Source organism: Hylobates moloch, unplaced genomic scaffold (assembly GCF_009828535.3).
Source record: "Hylobates moloch isolate HMO894 unplaced genomic scaffold, HMol_V3 SCAFFOLD_1, whole genome shotgun sequence".
NCBI classification, from domain to species: Eukaryota; Metazoa; Chordata; class Mammalia; order Primates; family Hylobatidae; genus Hylobates; species Hylobates moloch.
The window spans coordinates 213409723-213432006 of record NW_026652276.1 but is presented as its reverse complement, the minus strand read 5'-3'; the positions used below and the strand labels follow the sequence as shown (position 1 = coordinate 213432006).

Below are 22284 nucleotides of genomic sequence, written 5' to 3'. Positions count from 1 at the left end.
TGTTGAGGTCATGATGATCATCTTGTCCTTTCTCTGCCTCTGTGCTGAGGTTGCGGGGTGAGTGTGTGGATTCACCTCCTCCCTAGAGCTGGTGTGCACATGAGAGGTGTCAGACCAGCCTTGTAGGGTTGTTCTAAATTGCGCATACTGTGTTCAATTTGGGCTTGTGCCCTTAAGGCAAAGGTTTTATTAGGTCTGAGCAACTGAGGAAGGTGGGCAGGGGGAAGGGACATGCCTGTTCCCCTTGCTCCAGCCCTTCTGGCTGCTGCATCATCTGGAATGCATTCAGGGAACAGATGGAGGAAAGTGCAGACCTGTTAAAGTTGCAAATGGGGCCCAGAGCCAAATTGTGGGCTAAGAAAACCACGGATGTGATGGGAGCATGAAAATTGCTCTGGTGAGGTCAGATGGTATGATCTGGGGTCCTGACCTTTCCCCTGCATCTTCCGGAAGCTGGCAGGTTCTGGGGTCCTGGGTGATCTTGGCTCATCAGCTGTGTTGGGAGCAGTCATCTGCCCAGGGATGTTTTGTGCTCAGGCTTCTCATCTCGTGAGTTGGAGCTGGCCCTGTAGTTCATGCCCTTCTTGATTGGGTTAAAAGCCCTTCTGAGATGGTAGGCAGGAGGTCCTGTTTCCTGTTGGCCAATAATTGCATTTTAGTCCTTTCCCAGGAAATATTGATGATTCCATGTGCAGCTCTTGCTTGCTTTATTTTGGCCTCTCTTGGAGTTCTCTGGACATTGTGTGATTCAGATTGAGTAAAGATTGAGACTGAGCCTTAATCCCTCCATTTCCCTTTGCCGTATTTCTGGCTGCTAGCTCTGGATGGTCAAGGGGAAATGTTCTGGGCATATTTAGAGGACTATGCCTATTTTACCATCCAGCGATGTAACAGCCCAGCAATCATTTCTTCTGGCATCTCTGTGAACAGGTGGTGTGTCTGGAATGGGAGCATGTGGAGGACAAGAGGTGGGCACCCCAGAGTGTGTCTGTGACTTGGGAACTTGTGTGTGGAGTAGTTCTAGGGGTAATGACTGGGAAAGAAAACAATGAGCACTGGGGAAACACCATGGTACTCTGCAAGAATGGTGTCCATGATGTACCACACAGCAGGTGCTGCCCAGGAGGAAGTAACCGCCTAATTTGAGTGGACCACCTTCAGTGTCACAACTAAAAAACAGCAAAACCATCGCGTACGCATCTTTAAGAATTGCATTTCATAATTCCCTGCAAAGAATTCTATTTCATACCTCTGTTCTGTGAAGAAAATAGCAAACACAATGGAATCTTTCCTTGCTGCCTCGGACTCCTCGTGATTTTTGTTCACATATTGAACTGAGTTTTGTGGATGCCCAGGGAAGACGCTGCGAGGCATGGGCATGTTATCCCCACACAGCTCCTGTGTCTGATTTTTGCCACCTTCCTGGGACTTCCTCTCGTGCACTTGGCCACTCATCACTTCCAGTTGCTGCCAGGAATCCTGGTTGACTTCAGCACCTTTCCTCCTCCCTCATTCTGCAGCTTCCAGCTTTGGTGGGCTAGGAAACCAGATAGCCAAACTCTGAAATTGTGTCTGACAAGTGTCAGTCTACACTGAGGAGAGAAGTGCATGAGCCTTGGGGCAGGTGAATCAGATGGCTCGATTCTTCAGTAGGATTTGGCAAGTTTGGTCTGCTGGAAAAGTGAATTCTAAATGCCAGGGGCATTACTGTGTACAATTCATGCACTGAGACCTGCTTCACCTGCTGCAATGGGTGAATGAGCACTGTTGAGAGTAAATAAGTCAGCAAGGTAGTATGGGGGATGCTTTAACTCTTTTCTCCAGTGAGCTTAATCTCAGTGCAATGGAGAAGTAACTTCTGCCTTGCCCTTAAAGAGTCTTACCCACTGAATTTCCTACCAGCTGCCAGAGGACCATTTACTAGCTGGCAGGATGGAGTAGACCCTGGATGAGGGTGTGTGTGTGTGTGTGTGTGTGTGTGTGTGTGTGTGTGTGTGTGTGTGTGTGTGTGTGTGTGTGTGTGTGTGTGTGTGTGTGTGTGTGTGATTGTCTGAGCTGGTTGGGCAGTGAATGTTATCAATGAAATGAACATTGAGAGTTCAGTGCACATAACAAAACAGTTATTTTCTCTTGGAAAAAGGAAGGTGTTTCCTGACCACGGCTGCATTGTAAACCCAAGATAGTCAACTTGCATTTTTGTGCTGTTGGTCCAAGGGTGGGTTGAGGCATTTGATGACTGGTGCTCTCTTGCCTGTGGAAGCCTGTCCAAATCTGTTCCCCACCAGGGAGGTCAAGTGCAGCACCATGAGTGTGGGATCAGGACACCCCCAGGAGCCTGGGCCAGCAAGGCGCTCAGAGACCACCCTCCTGAGGCAGGTGAGGACAGAGCCCAGCAGTCGGTCAGGCAGGCAGTGACAGGTGACACAGGCAACACCCCACCAAGAGGCTGGGGCTTCATAAACCACGGCCGGCATTCCCATCTTTTACATTGGTAGGTTGATATAAGAACAGTTCTCTTTCAGCCACCTGGGATAGTCTATCTAATTTCCAAAGCAGTGGTGGGGCTGGTGAGGCATAAACATTTGAAAGGTAAGAGCCCAAGGGTCAGTTGGGGGGAATGAGCCTTCGGTCCTCCTGGGGAAAGCCAGGCCACTGGGGCGGCCAAACTTTCTGCTCTGCAGGCTCGGAGTGGCAGCCTTTTAATGGTTTTGCTCAAGCCCGGCTCCCGTGCCTGCAGACTCAGCACAGCTGGCCCAGGGGAACAGTCTGAGTTGGGAAAGGAAGGCTGGGCTGCGGAGTCTGTTGTTTGAAATAATAAAAAGCAAAAGTGGCCCGTTTATTTATTTTTTTCCTGAACAATAGAATTCCCCACCCCCACTCACTCACTAAGCACCACTCCCCTTTCCTTGTAATAATTCTGACTTTTTTCCCAGAGGTTATCAGGACCACAGTCACCTTTTGGGCAGAGGCCCAGCCATGACAAGTTGTAGAGCTGCAGGAGGATTTTGCTGGAAGTTTTGCAAGTGACTGAGGCCAGGGCCTGAGAATAATGGAAATCGTACTGTAGCCATAATTATAGAGTTGGTTTCTCTGAGCCCTGTAATAATCTCCTGTGTGTATCAAGGGCCTTTCAGAGTTCTTTACGGTATGACTAGAGACTGGTAATGGGGGTAGGTGGACAGGAGAGAGCTTGGGGGGATGCTAAGAGTAGGGGTGTTTGCTGTGGGTTTCAGGGGTCCAGGAGCTAGACTGAGCTATCCGTGGGCTGCTCTCAAAATTACTTTTCATTTTGCTTGAAAGGCGTGAGTCCCAATCATTTGCAACCTTGTCTTTGACGACCGTAATTTCACTCCTTTAGTGCACGTGTCACATGAAGCGTGGGGAAAGGAGGTGAGGAAAGTACCAATTTAGATGTCTTTGATGTTTTCTGATGTGTGTGTGTTGTGGACGGTATCGGCAGCCTCTTCCTGTGGTGAGCTTTAAGGGTATGTGTGTTAAGAAATATGACCTATAAATGCTACAGTCATGAGCAAGTGTCTAGGAACTTAGCAATAACCTACAGACTGTTAACTTTTCCGCTATAGGTAAAAATTGTAAGGCAAATGCCATCTTGATTGGCTTTAGGGCCAAGCAAACCTAAACCTTTGGCTTGAGGTGGGACAGTCAGCTCAGTGTTGTCTCAGAAGCACAAGATTTCTTTGCTTGAATATTTCTGCTGGAATCTTTTCCCTCTCTCTCTTTCTCTGCCTCTTGCTTTCCTTTCACTAAGCAATCATTTTTATGGCTGCTGTTCAGTGGTGAATTACTGCCTGACATTAGTGGGAGAGACTAATGTTCATTGTGAACCAAAACATCATAAACTTCCACTTGAGGTGTGATTGCTCCTCTCGCTGGTGATTGCATCTTCCCTGGATGTTTTTGCTGGGTTAAACTGTTCACACCTAAGGGGGTGGAGCACTGTACAGATGTTGGTTAAGCGGCACTCTGGCTGGCCCTGCTATTAGCCTGTTGCAGGACATGCATCCATGTGTCTGTGCACAGACTAATCCATACCAGCCTCTCTGAATAGGAACTGGGTGCACGTTCCCATGGAGAAGCAATAGGAGTATATAGTACAAAAACCATTCTTATTGGGAATTGTCATGTAGATTAATTTAATCTTCCTAATTTTTTTTTTTCTCAAGCCTGTTTTAAAATTAATTTGCTTGTGTTCCCTAGACCTTCAGCACAGGTCCACAAGGGGGAATCACCCAGGAGTGGATTGGAGTGGAGGGAGATCCACCTGGGGTGAACATTGCTTCTCAGAAACAGATGCTGTGTGTGTATCTTCAGTGCTCAAGTCACAAAGCAATATCAGATCAGAGAGTCCAGCCTCTGCTTTGTTGCTTCCTAAATGTACCTGGGAATTCTTCCTAAAATTACTCTGGAAATTTGAATCCACTTTAACTAAAAATAGATATTCATAGCACAGAAAGCCCTGCAGATGGATGGAAGTGTCAGGAAATCAAATGGAGATACAATGTTGGAACACCAAATAGACTAGGAACCTGCAGTTAGGGCAGAGGGCATATGTATTTGATACAGGGCTCGGTCAGGTAGTTCTGTTGTGCTATATGTTTCTCCAGCCCAAGCTGCCATGGGTTCATGTGTGATTGATCACAAGCACAAAGGGAAAGAAATGCAGAAGCATCAGGGGTGACCGATTTCCATGACAGGAAAAGACCCTCTATTTGCTATATTGTGTCTGCATTTTCCATCCCTGGTTTTGCAAATATTAAACCTGCATAGACCTTACCCTGTGGGTTGTGTGAAGGGGAGGCTGAGGTTGAAGGGCTCCAGGCAGAAGATCCCACAGGTGTGCCAGCATGCCACCCTCCCTCCTCTGATTTCACGTTCAACCACAGACAGATGGCATTCTGTCTTTAGTCTTTCCAGCCTGGGAATTCTAAGACTGGCCCTTCAGACTGATCTTGCCTCAGACCAGTGCATCTGCTTCTCATGGGCCTTCCTCCCACCTCATTTCAATCTCTTCTGCTATGTTTTAAGCTTTCTTCCCAAGTTGTACTCAGTTGATTAGAAGAGCAACTAAGCTGGTTGATGTCCTCTTGGACGTATTTCATATTCTTGAACACTATTAAGCCCTCACTCAATCACCCTTTTGATGTAAGTGTGGCCACACTGGCCCTCTTTTCTTATCTTTTTCCATTTCTCACTATTCTGCCCTTGGGCCCACCCACCTTCCCTGCACATCCCTGGGGGATCTTGAGTGGTCCCTCCGTGCTGACCTGAATAAACCTGGGGAAGTGTTCTCATCGTGAAGTTTCTGCTGCAGCCAATAGCTAGGCATTGTTGCATTCTCCTCCTGGCTTCCTCCTGAAACACATGTTGAGATCCCAGCAAAGAGTTTCTCAGGAACACTTGTCATTCTGTTTTCCAAGTGATCATTGCTAGTGCACATGATTTAAAGAGATCATCTTAAATGAGCTTTGCCAATTCAAGATTTATTGATATATGTGCCACTTTTTTGAATCATATGTGTGTATATATACACAAATTGGTATAGAAAGATCCTGATCATAAATTAAAATGCAAACACATTAAAATTGAAGAAAGTGCTGCAGAAACACCCCAAATCATAGAGCACATTCAGTCAGCTGATACACAAATGTCAGACACACTAGAGGAATTTATCCAGTGACACATGCAATTGAAGTAAAATATTGTGCTTTACAAGAACATATCATTAAAATGAAAACTAGCAGCATATCAGGAGTCTGGCCATGTAACCAAGACAACAAAGATGGGAAAGGATGAAAGACAGGATGTACAGAGGAAGAGGGAGGAGGTAGAGGCAAGAAGAGAGAATGAGCCCCCAACCATAAGTGGTCCTTTTACTGCTGGGCTCACACCTGCTAGACTCTGGATGGGAGAACAGAATCTTGATGTCAATACCAGTGAGGACTCCTAGCGAGGGTAGAGCCAGGGGAGGTCTTTCTTACCGGCAATTGCTATGATTTCTTCAGCTACTTTGATGGGGAAGGCAGTGGCAGTTGGACCAATTCACAGCCCACGAGTTGATGTTCTGATTGGGGGTCTGCTGAGAGTCCATACTTGTTCTTAGGGAACTTCCTGGGAAAGTGTCCACTGGGATTGCTTATTGGTGATGTCATGGTGCTGCTTTTCCCAGCAGTTCTGGCTTCTCATAGAAGTATCCATGGTGACTTTTTTAAAAGAGGTCTCTCGGCCGGGCGCGGTGGCTCACGCCTGTAATCCCAGCACTTTGGGAGGCTGAGGCAGGCAGATCATGAGGTCAGGAGTTCAAGACCAGCATGACCAACATGGTAAAACCCCATCTCTACTAAAAATACAAAAATTAGCTGGGCATGGTGGCGCGCACCTGTAATCCCAGCTACTCAGGACGCTGAGGCATGAGAATCGCTTGAACCCAGGAGGCGGAGGTTGCAGTGAGCTGAGATCGCACCATTGCACTCCAGCCTGGGCAACAGAGTGAGACTCCATCTCAAAAAAAAAAAAAAAAAAAGTTTCTCAAAGCTCCCACACTCACTCCATACCTTCTCTCCTGGCCCAGGAGACACATGTGTATTAGTTATCGATTGCCCGTGAACTACTCCAGACTTAGAGGCTTTGAACACTTATTATCATACATACAGTTTCTGTGGTACTGGAATCTGGGCATGGCTCAGCTGGGTCCTCTGGCTTAGGGTCAAAGTATTGGCTAGGGCTGCAGTCATCCCACAGCTAAAGACCAGAATGGGGAAGAGTCTACCTCCAATGTCACTCCCGGGTTTGTTGGCAAGCCTCAGGTCCTCACTCGAGAGATCCCTACATTGCCATGTGGGCCCCTCCATGAGGCCACCTACACAACAAGGAGTGCAGCAGCAGGCTTCTCTAGAACGATGTCTGAGAGACAGGGGCGAGAAAGAGGCTGAGCAAGGTGCAATCCATTGTCTTTTTGAAACCTGGTTTCAGAAGTGACACCCCATCCCCTTTGCTGTATCTGTCTTAGAAGCCACCTACTGGGTCCAGCTCACACTCCAGGAAGGGACTCTGTAGGTCATGAACAACCAGAGGTGGGGATCACTGGGGGGCCATGTTGGAGGCTGCCTTCTACACGAGGGCTTTGTTTCTCAGCCATTGAGGGGACTTGAACCCATACTTTCAAACTTCAAGTTCACTTTTAGTAGCGTGGAAAAGGACACAGCCTTCCTCAGGAACACCAGTGGCCCAGGCACTGAATCCTGTCTTTTGGCTTGTGGCTTTGATTGTGCAAACACAGTAGAGAATCCAGAGGATAAACAGGAGGCTGTGAAGCAGTCGCCATACCCACAGGACCAGGGATGAGGAACCTTCCTCAACAAAGAGGCCTGGGGGCTCAGCAGGCAGACCCAGGTGTTCTGTTCATCTAGAGAGAGAGCAGTGCTTGATGATGGACAAGAGACACTTAGATTTTGAATCAGTAGCTGCCGAGAACTCTGTGTGGCCATGGAGAATCCACATCTTCTGCCTTTGGCCTCTGTGGAGAGGCACCCAGCATCTTAGGAAGGGGTCATTTTCTTAGTGTTTGGGGCTGGCAGAAAAGAGGTGATGCAGAGGGAACTGCTGAGCTTTGAACACCATGTAGGCACCAGGATTGTTCTAGATGTTTTCACATGTTACTTACATTGATTGTCACGTGTAATCCTCAATTTTTTTTTTTTTTTTTTTTGAGGTAAATGTTACACCTTCCATTTTACCCAGGAGGAAAGGGGTTGGGTAACTCCCCAGAGGTCACATGGTCTAATCTGAGGTTGTCCTGGGACCCGTATAGAGTAATATCACAGACTCTACCAAGGCCTGGCTCCTGGGCTGTAGGGTAGGTCACCTCCCTGATGGAAGGAGGAGGTGGTGGCTGGACCTCTGGTACCTGTCCCAGAGCCTGTTGCTCAGAACCCTCCTTTCATTCCCTCTGTTCTGTCCCTGACCTGGCTCAGGTCCTGATGTCCATGTTAGGGCGGTTGAAACTGATTTTCCCCTCTTTAATCCATCATCCTAGGAAGATGGATTGAAGAGGGGAGCACTTTAGGGACAGGAAAATCAATTTGGATGGATCCTAGATGGCAGATTCAGCTTCCTAAAGCAGTTCTAATCCTCTCAGCCTTGTCACCAAGAAAAATAAAACTGGACTTGTCTCATCCACCCTTCCGCAGCCCCTTGCCTGTAGCTCTGCCTGTGTGGAAGTGGCCCTGACATGCTGAGGACTCAGGTCCCCGGCTCAGCCATTCAGCCTCGGCTGGCTGCCTCGGCCTTCATGTTTTGAGTCCTCAAGTGCCCTGGCTAAATTTAAATACCAAGGAAGAGGCTCCCACCTTAGAAACGACGGGACTCCCGCCTTTGTGGCCGTTCTCACATCACCAACCTGCCTCCACGGGCAATTTCCTTCTCCGAGAGCAATTATGCCAGAGCTCGGATCCCATGGCCGAGTGGGAGGTGGCCACAGGAAGGGGAGGAGGTTTTCCAGGAGGCAGCCAAACTGTGCTTTTCCACTTACCCCTGGCCTGCTGCCTGGGACAGACTGGGGCCATCTTTGTCTTGGTTTCTCACTGGAATTGTCCCTCTTAGAGCCTGTGGGACTGTGTGCTGTGGTTCTGGGTGATTTTTCCTGTGATGGGTTATCCATGGTCCCTCTCTTGATCCATTTGGAGGATGGCAGCTTCTTCCTAATCATGGGTCATTATTGCTTTGCAAGCGCTGTGGAACGGAGGGCCTAGTTAGCCAGTCTCCTTGTGACTCCCAGTAACCCGGAGCACTTGTGGCCACCAGCGCATCCAACCTTCTTTTTCCTTCTAAGTGTCTAGCCCCCAAACCTGAGCTTCTCGGCTCTTCTCACAATCCTTTGCCTACTTTCCTCACTTTCACCCCCTCCATTCTTACCTTTTCCTTCCTGTTGCTCTGTGGTATTGTACTTTTAACTTAGTGAAGATGTGCTCACAAATGTTATCTTGACCAATTAATTTGCTCAGGATGATGTGGAGTTAGGAAGGCCCGAGGCAGTGTTGGCTTTGCTATTTCTTTATAGATATGGGGACTTGGGGGAATAGTATGATTGAATGGAAGGTTAGGGAGACTACTTCAGAAGTGTGCATAGTTCTTTATGCAGTCAAACCCCTTTTTAAAAAAAAATGCAAAGAGGCCAGGCGCAGTGGCTAATGCCCGTAATCTGAGTACTTTGGGAGGCCGAGGCAGGTGGATCACTTGAGGCTAGCAGTTCGAGACCAGCCTGGGCAACGTGGCAAAACCCTGTCTCTACTAAAATATAAAAATAAACAACAACAAAAAAATCAGCTGGGAATGACGGTACATGCATGTCATCCCAGCTACTCCGGAGGCTGAGGCAGGAGAATTGCTTGAATCCAGGAGGCGGAGGTTGCAGTGAGCCGAGATCGTGCCATTGCACTCCAGCCTGGGCAACAGAGTAAGACCCTGTCTCAAAAAAGTGATTAATAAATAAAAGAATGCAAAGAATCTACAAAGAGAAATCCTCTTCCCCCCCAAACCACTCCTGGATGCCCACTGCCAGGCAGCATTCTCTCCCTTGCTCATTGTGGGGTCCCGGGCTCACTAAGGTGTGGGTGGAAGGCCGTATTCCCATGCCCTGTGTTATGGCACAGCTGCATGGGGACCCAGCTCTACTTTGTTGGCTTCCTGGGATTCCCTTATGAGTCCTTTTAGGAAAGACTCTCCAAGAGTTGCATCTGTGAGAAGTGGGTGTTGGTTTGGGGTTTTACCCCACCTCACAGGCTCTCCATTCCTTGGGGCTGCCCTCTGACACTCCCAGTGCCTCACCTAGTCCCAGTTTTCCTTTTGGGAACTTTTTTTTTCCCCCAAAGAGATAGGATCTTGCTCTGTCACCCAGGCCAGAGTGAAGTGGTGCTATCCTAACTCACTACAGCCTCAAACTTCTGGGCTCAAGCAATCCACCTGTCTCAGTCTCCCAAGTACCTGGGACTACAGGTATGTGCCACCATGCTCCACTAATGTTTAACATTTTTTATAGAGATGGGGTCTTGCTATGTTTTCCAGGCTGGTCTTAAACTCCTGGCCTTAAGCAATCCTCCCACCTCGGCCTCCCAAAATTCTGAGATTACAGGTATGAGCTACCATGTCTGGCCATGAGAGTTTTTTGAGCTGCCTTCCAAAAAGTTTCTCCCCTACTGGAGAAGGCTTCTGAAGCTTTGGTGGCAAGGAGGTTGGAAGGAAAGAGATGGGTTGTCTTTCTGCTTAACCACTTTCACCTTCCCACCAAGATATGAGTATTCTGGGGCTAGAGGTGGCTAAATTTGAGTGTTCCCAGGTATTGTTGGACCTGAGAGGCCAGAATGATGTTGAAGCCACCTGATGACCTGCCCTCATCATTGCATCCAAAACTTAAACCAAATCCTACTGCGTTGCAGGTATTTCCATGGGAGTCTCAGATACAAATTGCCATTTTGGCCTCTACGCAGGATTCTACCTAAGATCATATATGGGTGCCTTATATACATTGTGGTTTTTTATAATAATGAAAATGATTAGATATCTTCGGTCCACCTTTAAAAATCTGTAAGTCAATACATTCTTTACCTTGGTCTTTCTGCAACAGACCAACATTTCCTCCAGTGATAATTCAGCTCTGACCCTTTTGTTCTTCATTCCCCCACAGAGCATAAAACTTATCCATGATTTTCTGTCTCAAAGAGGATTCCTCTACTATGAATATCACTTGTGATGAGTAAACATATTTTTTTAAATGTTGCATGTAATTATAACCATATTTTAAATGCATCAGGTTAGCAGACCTGGAATATCTTATTTTATTTAATCTTTATGATCAAAGTTGTTCTGGGCCTTTTCCCAGACATACCAGACTTGGGAGAGAAAAATACATCTTAAACCTCACTTAGAGAATGAGTCTTTCTTAGATCCAGGGGGGTTTAGTTAGGCAGTGTTGGCTTAGGCCCTAGGTGGGCCTGAACTTGTACAATGTTGACCTTAAGTAGAGCTAGTGTGGCAGCTGGTGACCCTAGAGGCTCTGTGACCTAGGAAGGGCCATGGGTGGAGGGATGCTGATAGTACTGATGGCTTCCCTGCCTCAACCAGGCTGTGGGCTTCTTTATCTCACTTTGGGTAGGAAATGTGGATTCATTGTAGGAAACTAATGAATCTCTTTCTAAAATGGAGAATTATTTTCTAAAATTAATAGCCTGATAATGTATCCATTTTATAAATTTGGTTTTTATTTAGTCACATTTTGATTACCCCAAAATTACAGGCAATAGAATCTTCCAACATTGTAGCTGAGATGTTTTTCTGAAAGGAATTTGTTCATTTTCTTCACGTACAAAATACAGTTCATTAATATAGCTGGATCTATTTCCCCAGTGTGTTTACACCTTTTTCCAATTAAACTGAAGGCGCCCCCGCAGTACTGCCCAAAGGTAACAAATGCTGAATTAAAAAATGTATTTGAAGATGGACGGATCACTGGGGCTTAGGGTCTTCTAGTGCCTATGTGCATGTGTGTGTGTATCAGCTAGCTTAGACTACGTTATGTTGCAGTAACAAATGACCCCCAAGTTTAAGTGGCTTACAACAACAACATTGAAGGCTATTTTCAACTCATGTTCATGTGCACCCTGGGCTGGCTGCAGTCCTGCTCCATGTTATTTATCTGGGAGACTTGGAAGGGCATCCCCTGTCTGGGACATGTTGATCTCATGGCCAAAGGAAAAGAGAGATGGCAGAACCGTGCCATGGTTGTTAAAGCTACTGCTTGGTGGTGGCCCACTACCATTTTATTGGCCTAGCCAAAGTGAATGGTGTGGAAAATATAACCCTGCCTGGAGCCTGGGGAGGGGCTGGTGTGTATGTATGCAGGGAGGTGGGAGAGGAGGGCAATGAATATTTGGTGGATAATTCTGTCCATACAGTTTACCATAAGGATTATTTTTGTGAACATAAACATTCACTCAAGAACTATCTTCTTGGTCATCTAAAATGCGGTAGGCACTTCTTGACTTAAAGAGCTTGGGATCTCTTCTTTGCTTAGTATTGGAGAGGATGTGCAAAAAATATAGGATATGGCTGATTTTATATCATCAACCCCAGATATAATGTTGGAGATTTTTAAAAAACTAAATCCTCTCTCAGATGATTTTCCTGTGATTTACTTTTTTCCTCCAAAAACTGAAACTGAAACTATTCCTTTTCTTTCATTAGTCAGGCTCTGAATGTTTGTATCTCCCCAAAATTAGTTTTGTTAAGAGTAGAGGGCACTTTTCTACTTAAATACAATGATTAAATTGTGTTCAGCAGATGTCTCTTGGATAATTAAATTACCCAAATTTATGGAAGCATTTCTTTTACCTATAATTAAATAAAGTTTCCAAATTAATTTTCCCTAAGTAATGTAAGCTCCAGAGATTCCCCCACTTTCCCTCTGAACCCACTTTGCCAACCATGGGTTCCAAAAATTCACTCTGGACACAGGCAGGATATTGCCCATTAAATTCCATTTCTCGGGACAAGGAACCCAAAGCTGTCTACTGACTTAAAACAAGCTCACATGCCTCCATGTCAGGGTTCCCTGCCAGCCTGCTCCTCTCTGGAAAAGGCAAGAGACTTGCAGAGTCAGAATCCTGAGTGGAGGAAGCTATCCTGCAGATTGCATTGAAAAACATTGATTTTTATCTCTCAAAGTCATTTTGTAGACTGCCAAGTTTTTGGCCAACATATCTTAAACTCGCATCATATTGATGATGCCTGGAGAAGCATCAGTCATCCGTAACTGGGTACCACAATATGTATTTTCATGGCTGAGCTGGTGACAGCAATGGCGGGGGCCTTAACAATCTCAGAAAGCTCGTAAGGAGTTGCCCGGTTGCTATTATGCTAGGAAGGGCGCTTTGATTCTGTCTAAGCTCTTCACCTTCTATTTTCAGGTAGATAAGATACACTCACACATGCCTGCTTCTGTATCCCCTCTCCATACACACATCCATAGTCATAAACATGCACAAACACCCAGCTGACACACACAACAGTGTTCACCCATGCACAGGGAGGCACCCACACATGCGAGCATAGGAACCAGCAGAGCCTTCTCTGCACTCAAGCCTGGGGCTGCTCCCTCTGGGCTCTGCCTTGCATCCACCTCCCTCATGTTCTCTCTGGGAGATCAGCAGCACACCACCTAATCAGTTTACCTCTGACTCACCCACTTTGGCTTCAGGATGATGACAGAGTGGAGCTATTTAGCTGTCAAACGCCCTGACCATTGCCCAGATGGACAGTGCCTCAACCACCAGAGTGGCTTCTTTCTCCTCTGGGTGTTGGGGGGAATCAGTCTCCCAGTTGCTTTTTTTTAAGTGCTCCTTGCATCTGCCTTCAATTTTCATGTTAATGTCTCTTGCTTGCTGACCTGGCTTCCTGGCAGCCAGCCTAAGTGTGAGTCCCATAATTAGCTTAGTGATAATTTAATCTCTCTGCCTTGAATCTGATTGTTTCTGAGAGAGTTAGGTCAGGGGAAGGGGGACCTTTATTTCTCCCTTGACCTGTGCTTTTGTCTGGATTCTTGTTCTGTGCAGGGCCAGGGGCAGAAGGAAGCAGTGGGATTGGGGGATGCAGTGACAGAGCAGTCGCTGGCATCGAGGGTAGATACCAGGCAGGAAGCTGAAATGAAGTTCATCTCTATCTCTAACATTTTCTCTCATAGAGGGGGTTCCATTTCTTTGTCCTCATTTCCCCCTAAAACTGTGAACACATGTGAGTGTGGACACATAAAGAGCTCTAAGATGCTTGGAGCTGGGGGGCAGCTTGAAAATGGGAAATCAATGTGCTTCCTCCGCTGGTCATGGCGACCATTCTCAATCCCAAGGAGGGCTGGGAGGGGCCATGGGATCCACTGTGGGCCACCTTGCTGCCTCCCACTACTGCTCCTAGGACTCCTGCAATCTTCATGCCCAGGTGTCTGCCCTGGTCTGTGTCTGGGGCCATCCATCCCTCTAAATTGTTAAGAGCCAGGCCTGGGTGTGGCTTAAAATCTTGGAACCGACATCCAGATCTTAACTTTGTTTCCGGCTGCACTTCTGGTTTGGGACAAATGCTTTATCCACACGTATGTCACCTTTGGAGTAATGAGCATATTAATGTATGCACCCTCCCTCCATCTCTCTTGTGAATGAGCTGAGGGTAGTGAGACTTCACATCTGTAGAACATTCTTTAATTCACCCAGGAGGGAAAAATTGAAACAAATTAAGAAGAAGGCAAGGATTCATAAGACTTTCTGTGTTTAAAAAACTTCTGAGAGTCTTCAGACTCACAAATGCAAACAGCCATCTGAGCCCAGGCAAGGTAGAAATGCAGAGGGGGGAAGGTCTCCAGAGGTGGGGCTCTGCAGGGGAAACAGCAGATGCTCCAAATAGAGGCACTAACCAGTTCTGATGGGATTTAATTGTGTGTGTGTGTGTGTGTGTGTGTGTGTGTGTGTGTGTGTGTACATGTGCTCAATATCTCTTTGGGAGAACTTTGGAGACCCCAATGAAGAAGGTGAGATGTAATTCATCAGAGCCACCCTTGGCTACTCACTGAGTCCCTATAACATGTGCGGTGCTGTAATTGGGGTGAATAACCTGGGTGAGGGAAAGCAGGATGGACAGGGCAGGCTCAGCTCTGCAAGGCTTAGGTTCCCTCCTACTACTTCCTGCAGGCTGGAAACAGGGGCTTTGATTTACGAGCTCACTTTTAATTAAAAGAACTGCAGAAAAAAAATCTCACGTTGCCTCTACAGGATAAATGTTTTACAATCTAAACTAATTTTGTATCTTTCCCAAACGCCCCAGTGCTGCAGGTGGTGTGTGTATGTGTGTGTGTGTGTGTGTGTGTGTGTGTGAGAGAGAGAGAGAGAGAGAGAGAGAGAGAGAGAGAGAGAGAGAGATCTGATCTTGGCTCAGCCCGGTGAGTCTGACCCCATAAGGATTCTTTGCTCCCACTGCTAATGCTGCCTTTGCCCTTTGGGCTCTGCTGCACAGCCCTAATGCCGCCTTCTCAGTGTTTATTGTCCTGTTTTTTCTTTTTTTCTTTTTTTTTTTTTTTTTGCCATTTCTGTTTGCAGCTTTCTCTAAAGTCTTCACTTGAAGAGATGCTGTCAGTTCTGTTTTAAGTTGCTTGTTGAACTTTCTTTCCTTTAACCACAATAATGTTCATGCTGTCCTTGGTGGGAGAGGTTTTATCTTGGTGGCCACTCCAAATTCTCAGTACATTTTAATTTCTTTTTTTTTTTTTTTGAGACAGAGTCTCGCACATTCTAATTTCTCTGACAACCCCTCATTATGTTCCCTTGGCACTTCCCAGTATGGAATTTATTAGCTTCCTAGCCCTTGTTCTCAGGGAGCTGATCTTCTCTAATATGACTGAAACTGACACAGGAGTGGTCCTGGTGTGCTTGAATGTAAACCTGGCCTTTTTAACGTGACAATATTTATTTGCCGTCACTATCCATCCCCATTAGCAGTGTGATACGAACCACTCTTTTTGGTGGGTCCTGCCTTCTGTAAGTACCTATGTTTATTTGACATTTAGAAATGTATTTATTTCTTTGTGAGAGATGTCAAATCTGCTTTTCGTAGTTATTTTCATACGTTCCTTCATCACAAAGGTTCATGGGATGCTGTCCATTAGCTACAGAAGCAGGAGACAGGGGTCCCCATCCCAGCAAAGGACCTGCCACCACTGCCTTCCTGGGGCTGCTTTTGGGAAGCATTGGGGGAGCTGCTGAGGCCTCTTTGCTCCAGGAACAGAAGGGAGAATCTGACCACCAGACACACTAAGAAACTGCAGGGAAACTGACCAGCAAAAGTCTCCAGCTAAGGAGCCAGAAAACCAACTTCAGAGCCATGGAGAGGCAGCTTGCGCCAGTGGCAAGATTTGGGGTTTGCACCTGGTGACAAGTTCTCATCTTTTTCTGCCACTGACTCACTGCAAGAGACAAGGGATCCTTGCCCTCCTTTGCAGGGATTTGGTGTTATTTTCACTAAATAAGAGGGAATGTGCCCCACTCTCTCTACCTTCTGCCTGCTGCTGCATTTGTAAATATGCTGCCACGTAACATCCTGATGTGGGCCTGACAGGAGAAGCTGTAACTCCACAATGATAATGTTTAGTACTGTTTGCCGCTCATCTCAAACGAAGTGTGTCCGTATCTGTGACCCTGTCCTGGAACTTCAGCTCACTGTGCCTGGGGTCGTGGGGACTCTGAGGAGAGCAGGCTAGTAATGCCCCAGACCCCCCAGCCTGTTCCCCGCTGGCCACGCCCTCACCATCACCTGTACCTGCTCCTTGTGGTCTCGGTGCTCCCTTTTAGTGAGCTGAGAGAGGGGCCCTGTGCCTTTCACCTACATTATGGGACTAGCAGTGACGTCCACTTCCCAGCTTGTCCAAGTGATGTTTCCCTGAGCCCTGGGGCCGTTCTGCAAGATGAGATCATCGGTGCTAAATTTGTCTCTGCTGACAGCCTGGAATTGGGTTCCATAGCCCCAGCAGGCTTGGGAGGCGGTCGGCTGGGGGCGTGTCCCATGCACTGCCCTGGCTCCTGCCATCGCCCCTGCTGCTGTCTGTTGAGAGAGGCTTCCTTCTTCATCTGAAATTCTTACCTCTCTCTTTTCAGCTCCCAGTTTCCTTGTTCTAAAGATTTGCATTTGTGCCCAAGGTGGGAATTAAAAATATGATAATTGTAAGGGAAGCCATGGTAGGTATGAAGAATCCAGCAAAATAGAGATAATTGATGCTCTTGTGCAACTGACCAGAGCAAATTAAGAAACAAGCCGAATCGAATAAGGAAAATATTTCTGAGCGAGAAAAGATCTGGATTTTCTTGCCAAAAGACCTTGCTAGGCCCCAAGAAAAATAAGTGAAGATATGGGAAAAAAAGTATCAGGGCAAATTTTTTTTATTTTCATGATCAAAAAGCAAGTATGCAGGAAAATAAATTGAATTTGAAGAGGAAAGAAAGGTCAGGGTGGGCTCAGATTCCTCACACTTCTGAGGCTTGTAGACGATAATGGAGCATGGTTACAAGCAAACTTTACAGAGTGTTTTCTGCAGAATACAAGTTCCGAGAAATACTCCATCAGAAAAGTGTTTTGGCTTTTGTTTGTCTGATCAAACAAGTTTATGAGATGCTGCAGGTATGTCCCCTTTTGGGCAGTTCAATACAGCACACTTGATGTATTTTAAAATTCTGAGAAAACAAACAAGCTGGAAAACATACCTGGTTCCAGTAAGAAAGGCTGTGGCCCTGCTTGTTTGTTCTTGCATGTACTGTTGTTTGGCATGGAAAGCGAGGTGGCTGGTGTTTTACAAGTCCACGTGTGGGGAAGTGGGTGAAGGGGGAACTAGAGTTTGAAAGAGCACCCCTCCTTCTCCTCCCACTCCAAGGCATCTGTGGTCTATCCTTCCGACAAGTGATGTTTGGAACTCGAACGGTCCCAGGGATTAGAAACAAGATCTAGAAGGCCCTTTAAGGAACCAGGGCCATTTGAAACTGGAGAGAGGAGAGGACAGGCTGCTGCTGCTGTCCTGGCGAGGGGACTGATGAGGAGCAGGGCCAAGGTGATCCCTGGGAGTGACAGGTGTGGTGCCCCCATGGGATGACTCAGCCAGCAGCACCTTCAGAGAAGTTGGGCCATGAAGGAATGAAGGAAGAAGGGCACCTCACCAGAAACAGGCAGTGTATTCCATTCCTAATACTGCTGTCACAAATGACCACAAACTTACCAACTTCACACAACACAGCTTATTGTCTTACTATTTGTATTAGACCGTTCTTGCATTGCTATAAAGAAATACCTGAGGCTGGATACTTTATAAAGAAAAGAGGTGTAATTGGCTCATTGTCCTGCAGGGCGTATATCTGCTTGGCTCTGGGGCGGCCTCAGGAAGCTTACAGTCATGGCAGAAGGTGAATTGAGAGCAGGCACGTCACATAGATAAGGCAGCAGCAAAAGATGGGGGAGGTGCCACACACCTTTAAACAACGAGATCTCGAGAGAACTCTCTCACTATCACAAAAACCGCACCAAGAGGATAGTACTAAACCATTAATGAGAAATCCACCCCATGATTTAATCACACCCCCCAAGGCCCCACCTCCAATACTGAGGATTACAATTCAACTTGAGATTTGGGCGGGGACTCATATCCAAGCTATGTCACAGTTCTATAGGTCAAAAATCTGACATGGGTCTCACTGGGCTAATCCAGGCACTGGCAGGTCTTCATGCCTTTCCAAGAGCTCATCCCTTTTTGGAGGTTCTAGGAGATAATCTATTTCCTGTCTTTTCCAGCTTCTAAAGGCCACCCACGGCTACAGTTCTCTTCCTCCGTCTTCAAAGCCAGTAGTGATACATGTTTTTGGCCTTTCTTTTGTAGTCAAGTTCCCTCCCTCTGACCACGGCTGGGAAAAGTTCTCTGATTTTAAGGACTCATGTGATTTGAGTGTGCCTACCTGGATAGTCCAGGCTCATCTCTTTTTTTCAAGGTTCTTAACTTCATGATATCTTCCAAGTCCCTTTTGCCATGTTAGGTAATGTATTCGCAAGTTCTGAGGATTAGGATGTGGACATCTTTGGGGAGGGGGCATGATTCTACCTATACAAGTGGAGATTCCTCTAAAACATCTGCAAAACTGATTGGGGATAGGTGTGAAGTGTGGGGGATGGCATTTTGGGAACAGATAGGTCCACTGAGAGGCTCACATCCAAAAAGAAGGTGAGAAAGTTTTTACAAAGACTGACAATCCCACCAAACTTTGCCATCATTCCCAACTAGAGCAATTCAGGTCTTCTGATCCAAGCCAGACGGGGTGAGGACAGACTCCCTATGTTTCTGAGCCCAGTGAACTCTACTGGTCAAGATGACTGTCAGTTCTCCCTCTTGGATATTTATTGAGAGGAGCCCTCTGTAAACTTCTCAGTGTCATTGACTTTGAGGTTTCATTATATACAGAGTTTCTTCCCCTTAGTTTTGGAAGAGCTTTGGGCATAAAAAACTTTTGGGAAGTTCATCTTTGTCTTAACTGCACAAGGCAGAGAGGCTTTTGGTAGCTCTGGCATGTGGAGCAGCTACTAGAGCCCAGTGAGAAGATCTGCCACTGAACCCGACAGTATGTAGGGCCAGTTGTGACAGTGGCAAATGGTGTCCTCTCTCCCAAAGGGGAGTCACCACTGACCTTGGTTGTTTACTGATCAAGGGAAACCGTGACTGACCAGGCTTATGTTGTTGTGTTTTGTTTCTGTTTTCCTCCGATAATTTCCTGGCGCTACTGCCATCTTCCGCTTAACACTTACTGTTGAGCAAGATGTGATTTTAGGCAGTGTGTGACTATCAAATAAGGAAAAAGTGGTCTTTCTATTCTTGGAGATTTTAGGTAGACAGAAAAATTGGAATGGACGAATGCATTGAGAAACCACAGAGGTATATTGGAGTGAAGACCCATGGGCTACTTTCTCACTGAAAGGGCATATTCTCTGCTTGGCTTTGCAAAGCATCCAAATGGAGCCCTGTTTCAGGAAGGCTAAGAACTCCACAATCAAATTATTGAAAGTCAGTCTTCAATCCCAGGGCTGAGAAATAGAACTCACTTCCAGCAACCAGATGAATCATCAGCTGAGGCTGGGTCTGCTGCAAAAGTGGAAATCACTTCCAATCAGTCAGGGCTGGGGAGAGGGAGAGAGAGAATGGAAAATGAGAAAAGAGTGAGCAACTACTCCATGGTGAACCTTGTGCTATCAATATTTTACACATGTATGGTCTAAGGCCCTCACAGCAACCCTGCAAGGTGAGGATTTTTGCTCCAATTTACCCTAAAGAAACTTACACCCAGGGAGGTAAGGCACTTCTTCATCCACAGACTCCAAAACCCATGACCTTGTATTACATCGTCACGTTGTGCCACTGCTCCCTTTTGGACCTAAAACACTCTTTTCTTTCTTTCTTTTCTTTTCTTTTCTTTTCTTTTCTTTTCTTTTCTTTTCTTTTCTTTTCTTTTCTTTCTTTTTTTGGTTGGTGTGCATTTCAGAGCTCAATTTAGCTTCCCTACCAGATACCCAGCTCTGTAGGGATTAGTCTGAGGGATATGTGGAGACGGAGACTCCGGAGAGGAAGCACTTGGTACTAACATCTCAGATCGCCCTCCAGGCTGGAAGCTTTCAAGCATTCCACAGGCCATGTTCTGTGCTTCAGAGTGGGCATTTTCTCAGTGCCTGTCGAAATTCCTAGACTCTCACCCCAGACTTCTATACTTATAGGATTGAGCTCCATTTCAAGTGGGCCTGTGAAAATGAACAGCTGATGTGTTACATAATTCCTTCTCTCCTCAAATGTGTGTATGTAACAGTCGTGCATAAATATTGTGTGTGTGTATTGTGTGTGTGTGTGTGTGTGTGTGTGCATATTGTGCGTGCTGAAGGGAGGGAGGTGTTCCTGGAAAAGTGGAGGAGGACCTGTCTGCCATTTTGGAGAACTTATTTCAAAGCATTCGTCTCTCTTTCTCCTCATCTCATTCTACTCCTACATCTGCAGGAAGAGTGAGAGGGCCACAGAGCAGTGTTCTAAAAAGGGACGATAGAAGCATTGCCTACCCCTTCGACTGCCTCTTCTAGTTTTTCACCATAAGGCTAAGACTTCCCCACCTGACCTCAGTTCTTTGGATTCTTGAGATGAGAATTTTTTCCTTCAGGGTTCACTGGGATTGAGTGTGCAAGCTAATAACATTATTAGGAAAAATTATTGATATAGAATACATATAGTATATGTATAAGCACCAATTTACAAAATAGTAACTGGGGACAATTTCTAAATCATGTCCTCTAAATATTAATTATATTTTAAGTTTTCAACAATACCATTTGTCTATGTGTGTATGTGTGTTTGTGGGTATGTGTGTGTGTGTGTCATTTAAAGCCTTGGCAATTTGAATGTAAGATTTGTCTATCTTTGTTGTAATTACTTGAGGCTTATCTTAGGCCCAGTTGATACCAGATTACAGGGTTTTTTTGTTTTGTTTTGTTTTTTTGTAAAACTTTCTCTTATTCCAGAGAGCTAAGGACTGGAGGGGTTTGTTCTAACTCGGTCACACCAGGATGGATTGGGGAGTGCAGCCAGTTGTACCCAAGGAACCACCCAGTGAGGCAGCTGGAGCTGTGTGCATGTGTGTGCAAGTGTGAGAGCCGTGGGCAGTTACTGCTGATGGCATTAGAGGGGACAGGTGTTTCATTAAGTTGGAGAGATTTGGAATATGTTGGCGTTCCAAAGTGAGCCAGCAAAAGGATCCCACAAGAAGTGTATTCCTCGGCAGTGCTGCCATCCAGAGATGGTCTGTTTCACCACTTGGACACTACCATCCTGAATAATGAGATTATTTGAAGTATTAGAAAGACCAAAACAACTTACTCCCATACCACCTATGGGAATATTCTCTTGGGCCATCATGGGAGTAGGCTGGGAGCCTCGGTCCCTAGGTTCAATGCCTTTTAATTTTGTGATCTTTGGCAGTTACTTTGCCTTGTCTCTCTGTGTTAATTTCCCACCTTTGAATTGAAGACCAGAAAATGTGCTTGGGACATGTGCTGGGACATGATGCCCAGCTGAGAGGTGGGAACTTCAAAGAAGTTTTTGGTGAGTACTTCTTTGAGCAGACCAGTTTTCAGAGCCTAGGATGGGAGGGTCAAGTTGTATGAAGCAGTATAGTAACAAGGCCAAGGTCTTTCACGTATCCCTTGCAGGGGACAGCAAATACCTCTGGCCCGCGGTCTCAGGTGGAACCCTAAGCTCTTGCCTAATGGTCACCTTGGCTGTGAGGGACTGTGACTGACTCAGCTCTGGAAAAACAATGCAAACTCACCCCCCAATATAGGTCAATTACCCTCACACCTCTTTTGGCCCCAAGACCAGCTACTCTGCAGAGCTGTGGAGATGACCCCAGACAGGTGGGCTAGGAGCTTCTCATCTTATTTTGTGACTTGATGAATTGGAAGACAGGTCGCCTCAGGGGCTGTGGACTCTCAGTCCCCATCCCACCAGTGACTTCTCAGTCCGTCTGAGGCTCTTCCATGTGTGGAGCAAGTAGTGTGCAGTTTACCTGATGGGGCTGCTTAGGGAGTTGCTGATGATCATGGAGGGCCGCTAAGGCATAGTGGCCGTGGGAGCTTCTCTAAGAGGTTAGAAAACATTCTAGTCAGGCTGCTTCCCCC

At 46.4% G+C, this 22284-nt stretch overlaps 1 protein-coding gene across 5 annotated transcripts in view; it reads left to right on the top strand.

The window, feature by feature from the left end:
• Positions 1-22284, top strand: part of PLXNA4 (plexin A4) — a 527428-nt gene that overhangs the window by 162710 nt on the left and 342434 nt on the right. The window contains exon 5 of one of the 5 annotated variants that reach the window (XM_058426830.1): positions 4219-4537. The exons of the other annotated variants lie outside the window; for them this stretch is intronic. Coding sequence (XP_058282813.1) covers positions 4219-4416 — 198 coding nt within the window. The 3' untranslated portion in view covers positions 4417-4537. Of the gene's footprint in view, positions 1-4218; positions 4538-22284 lie in introns of those variants that run through there. 5 annotated transcript variants of the gene reach the window in all.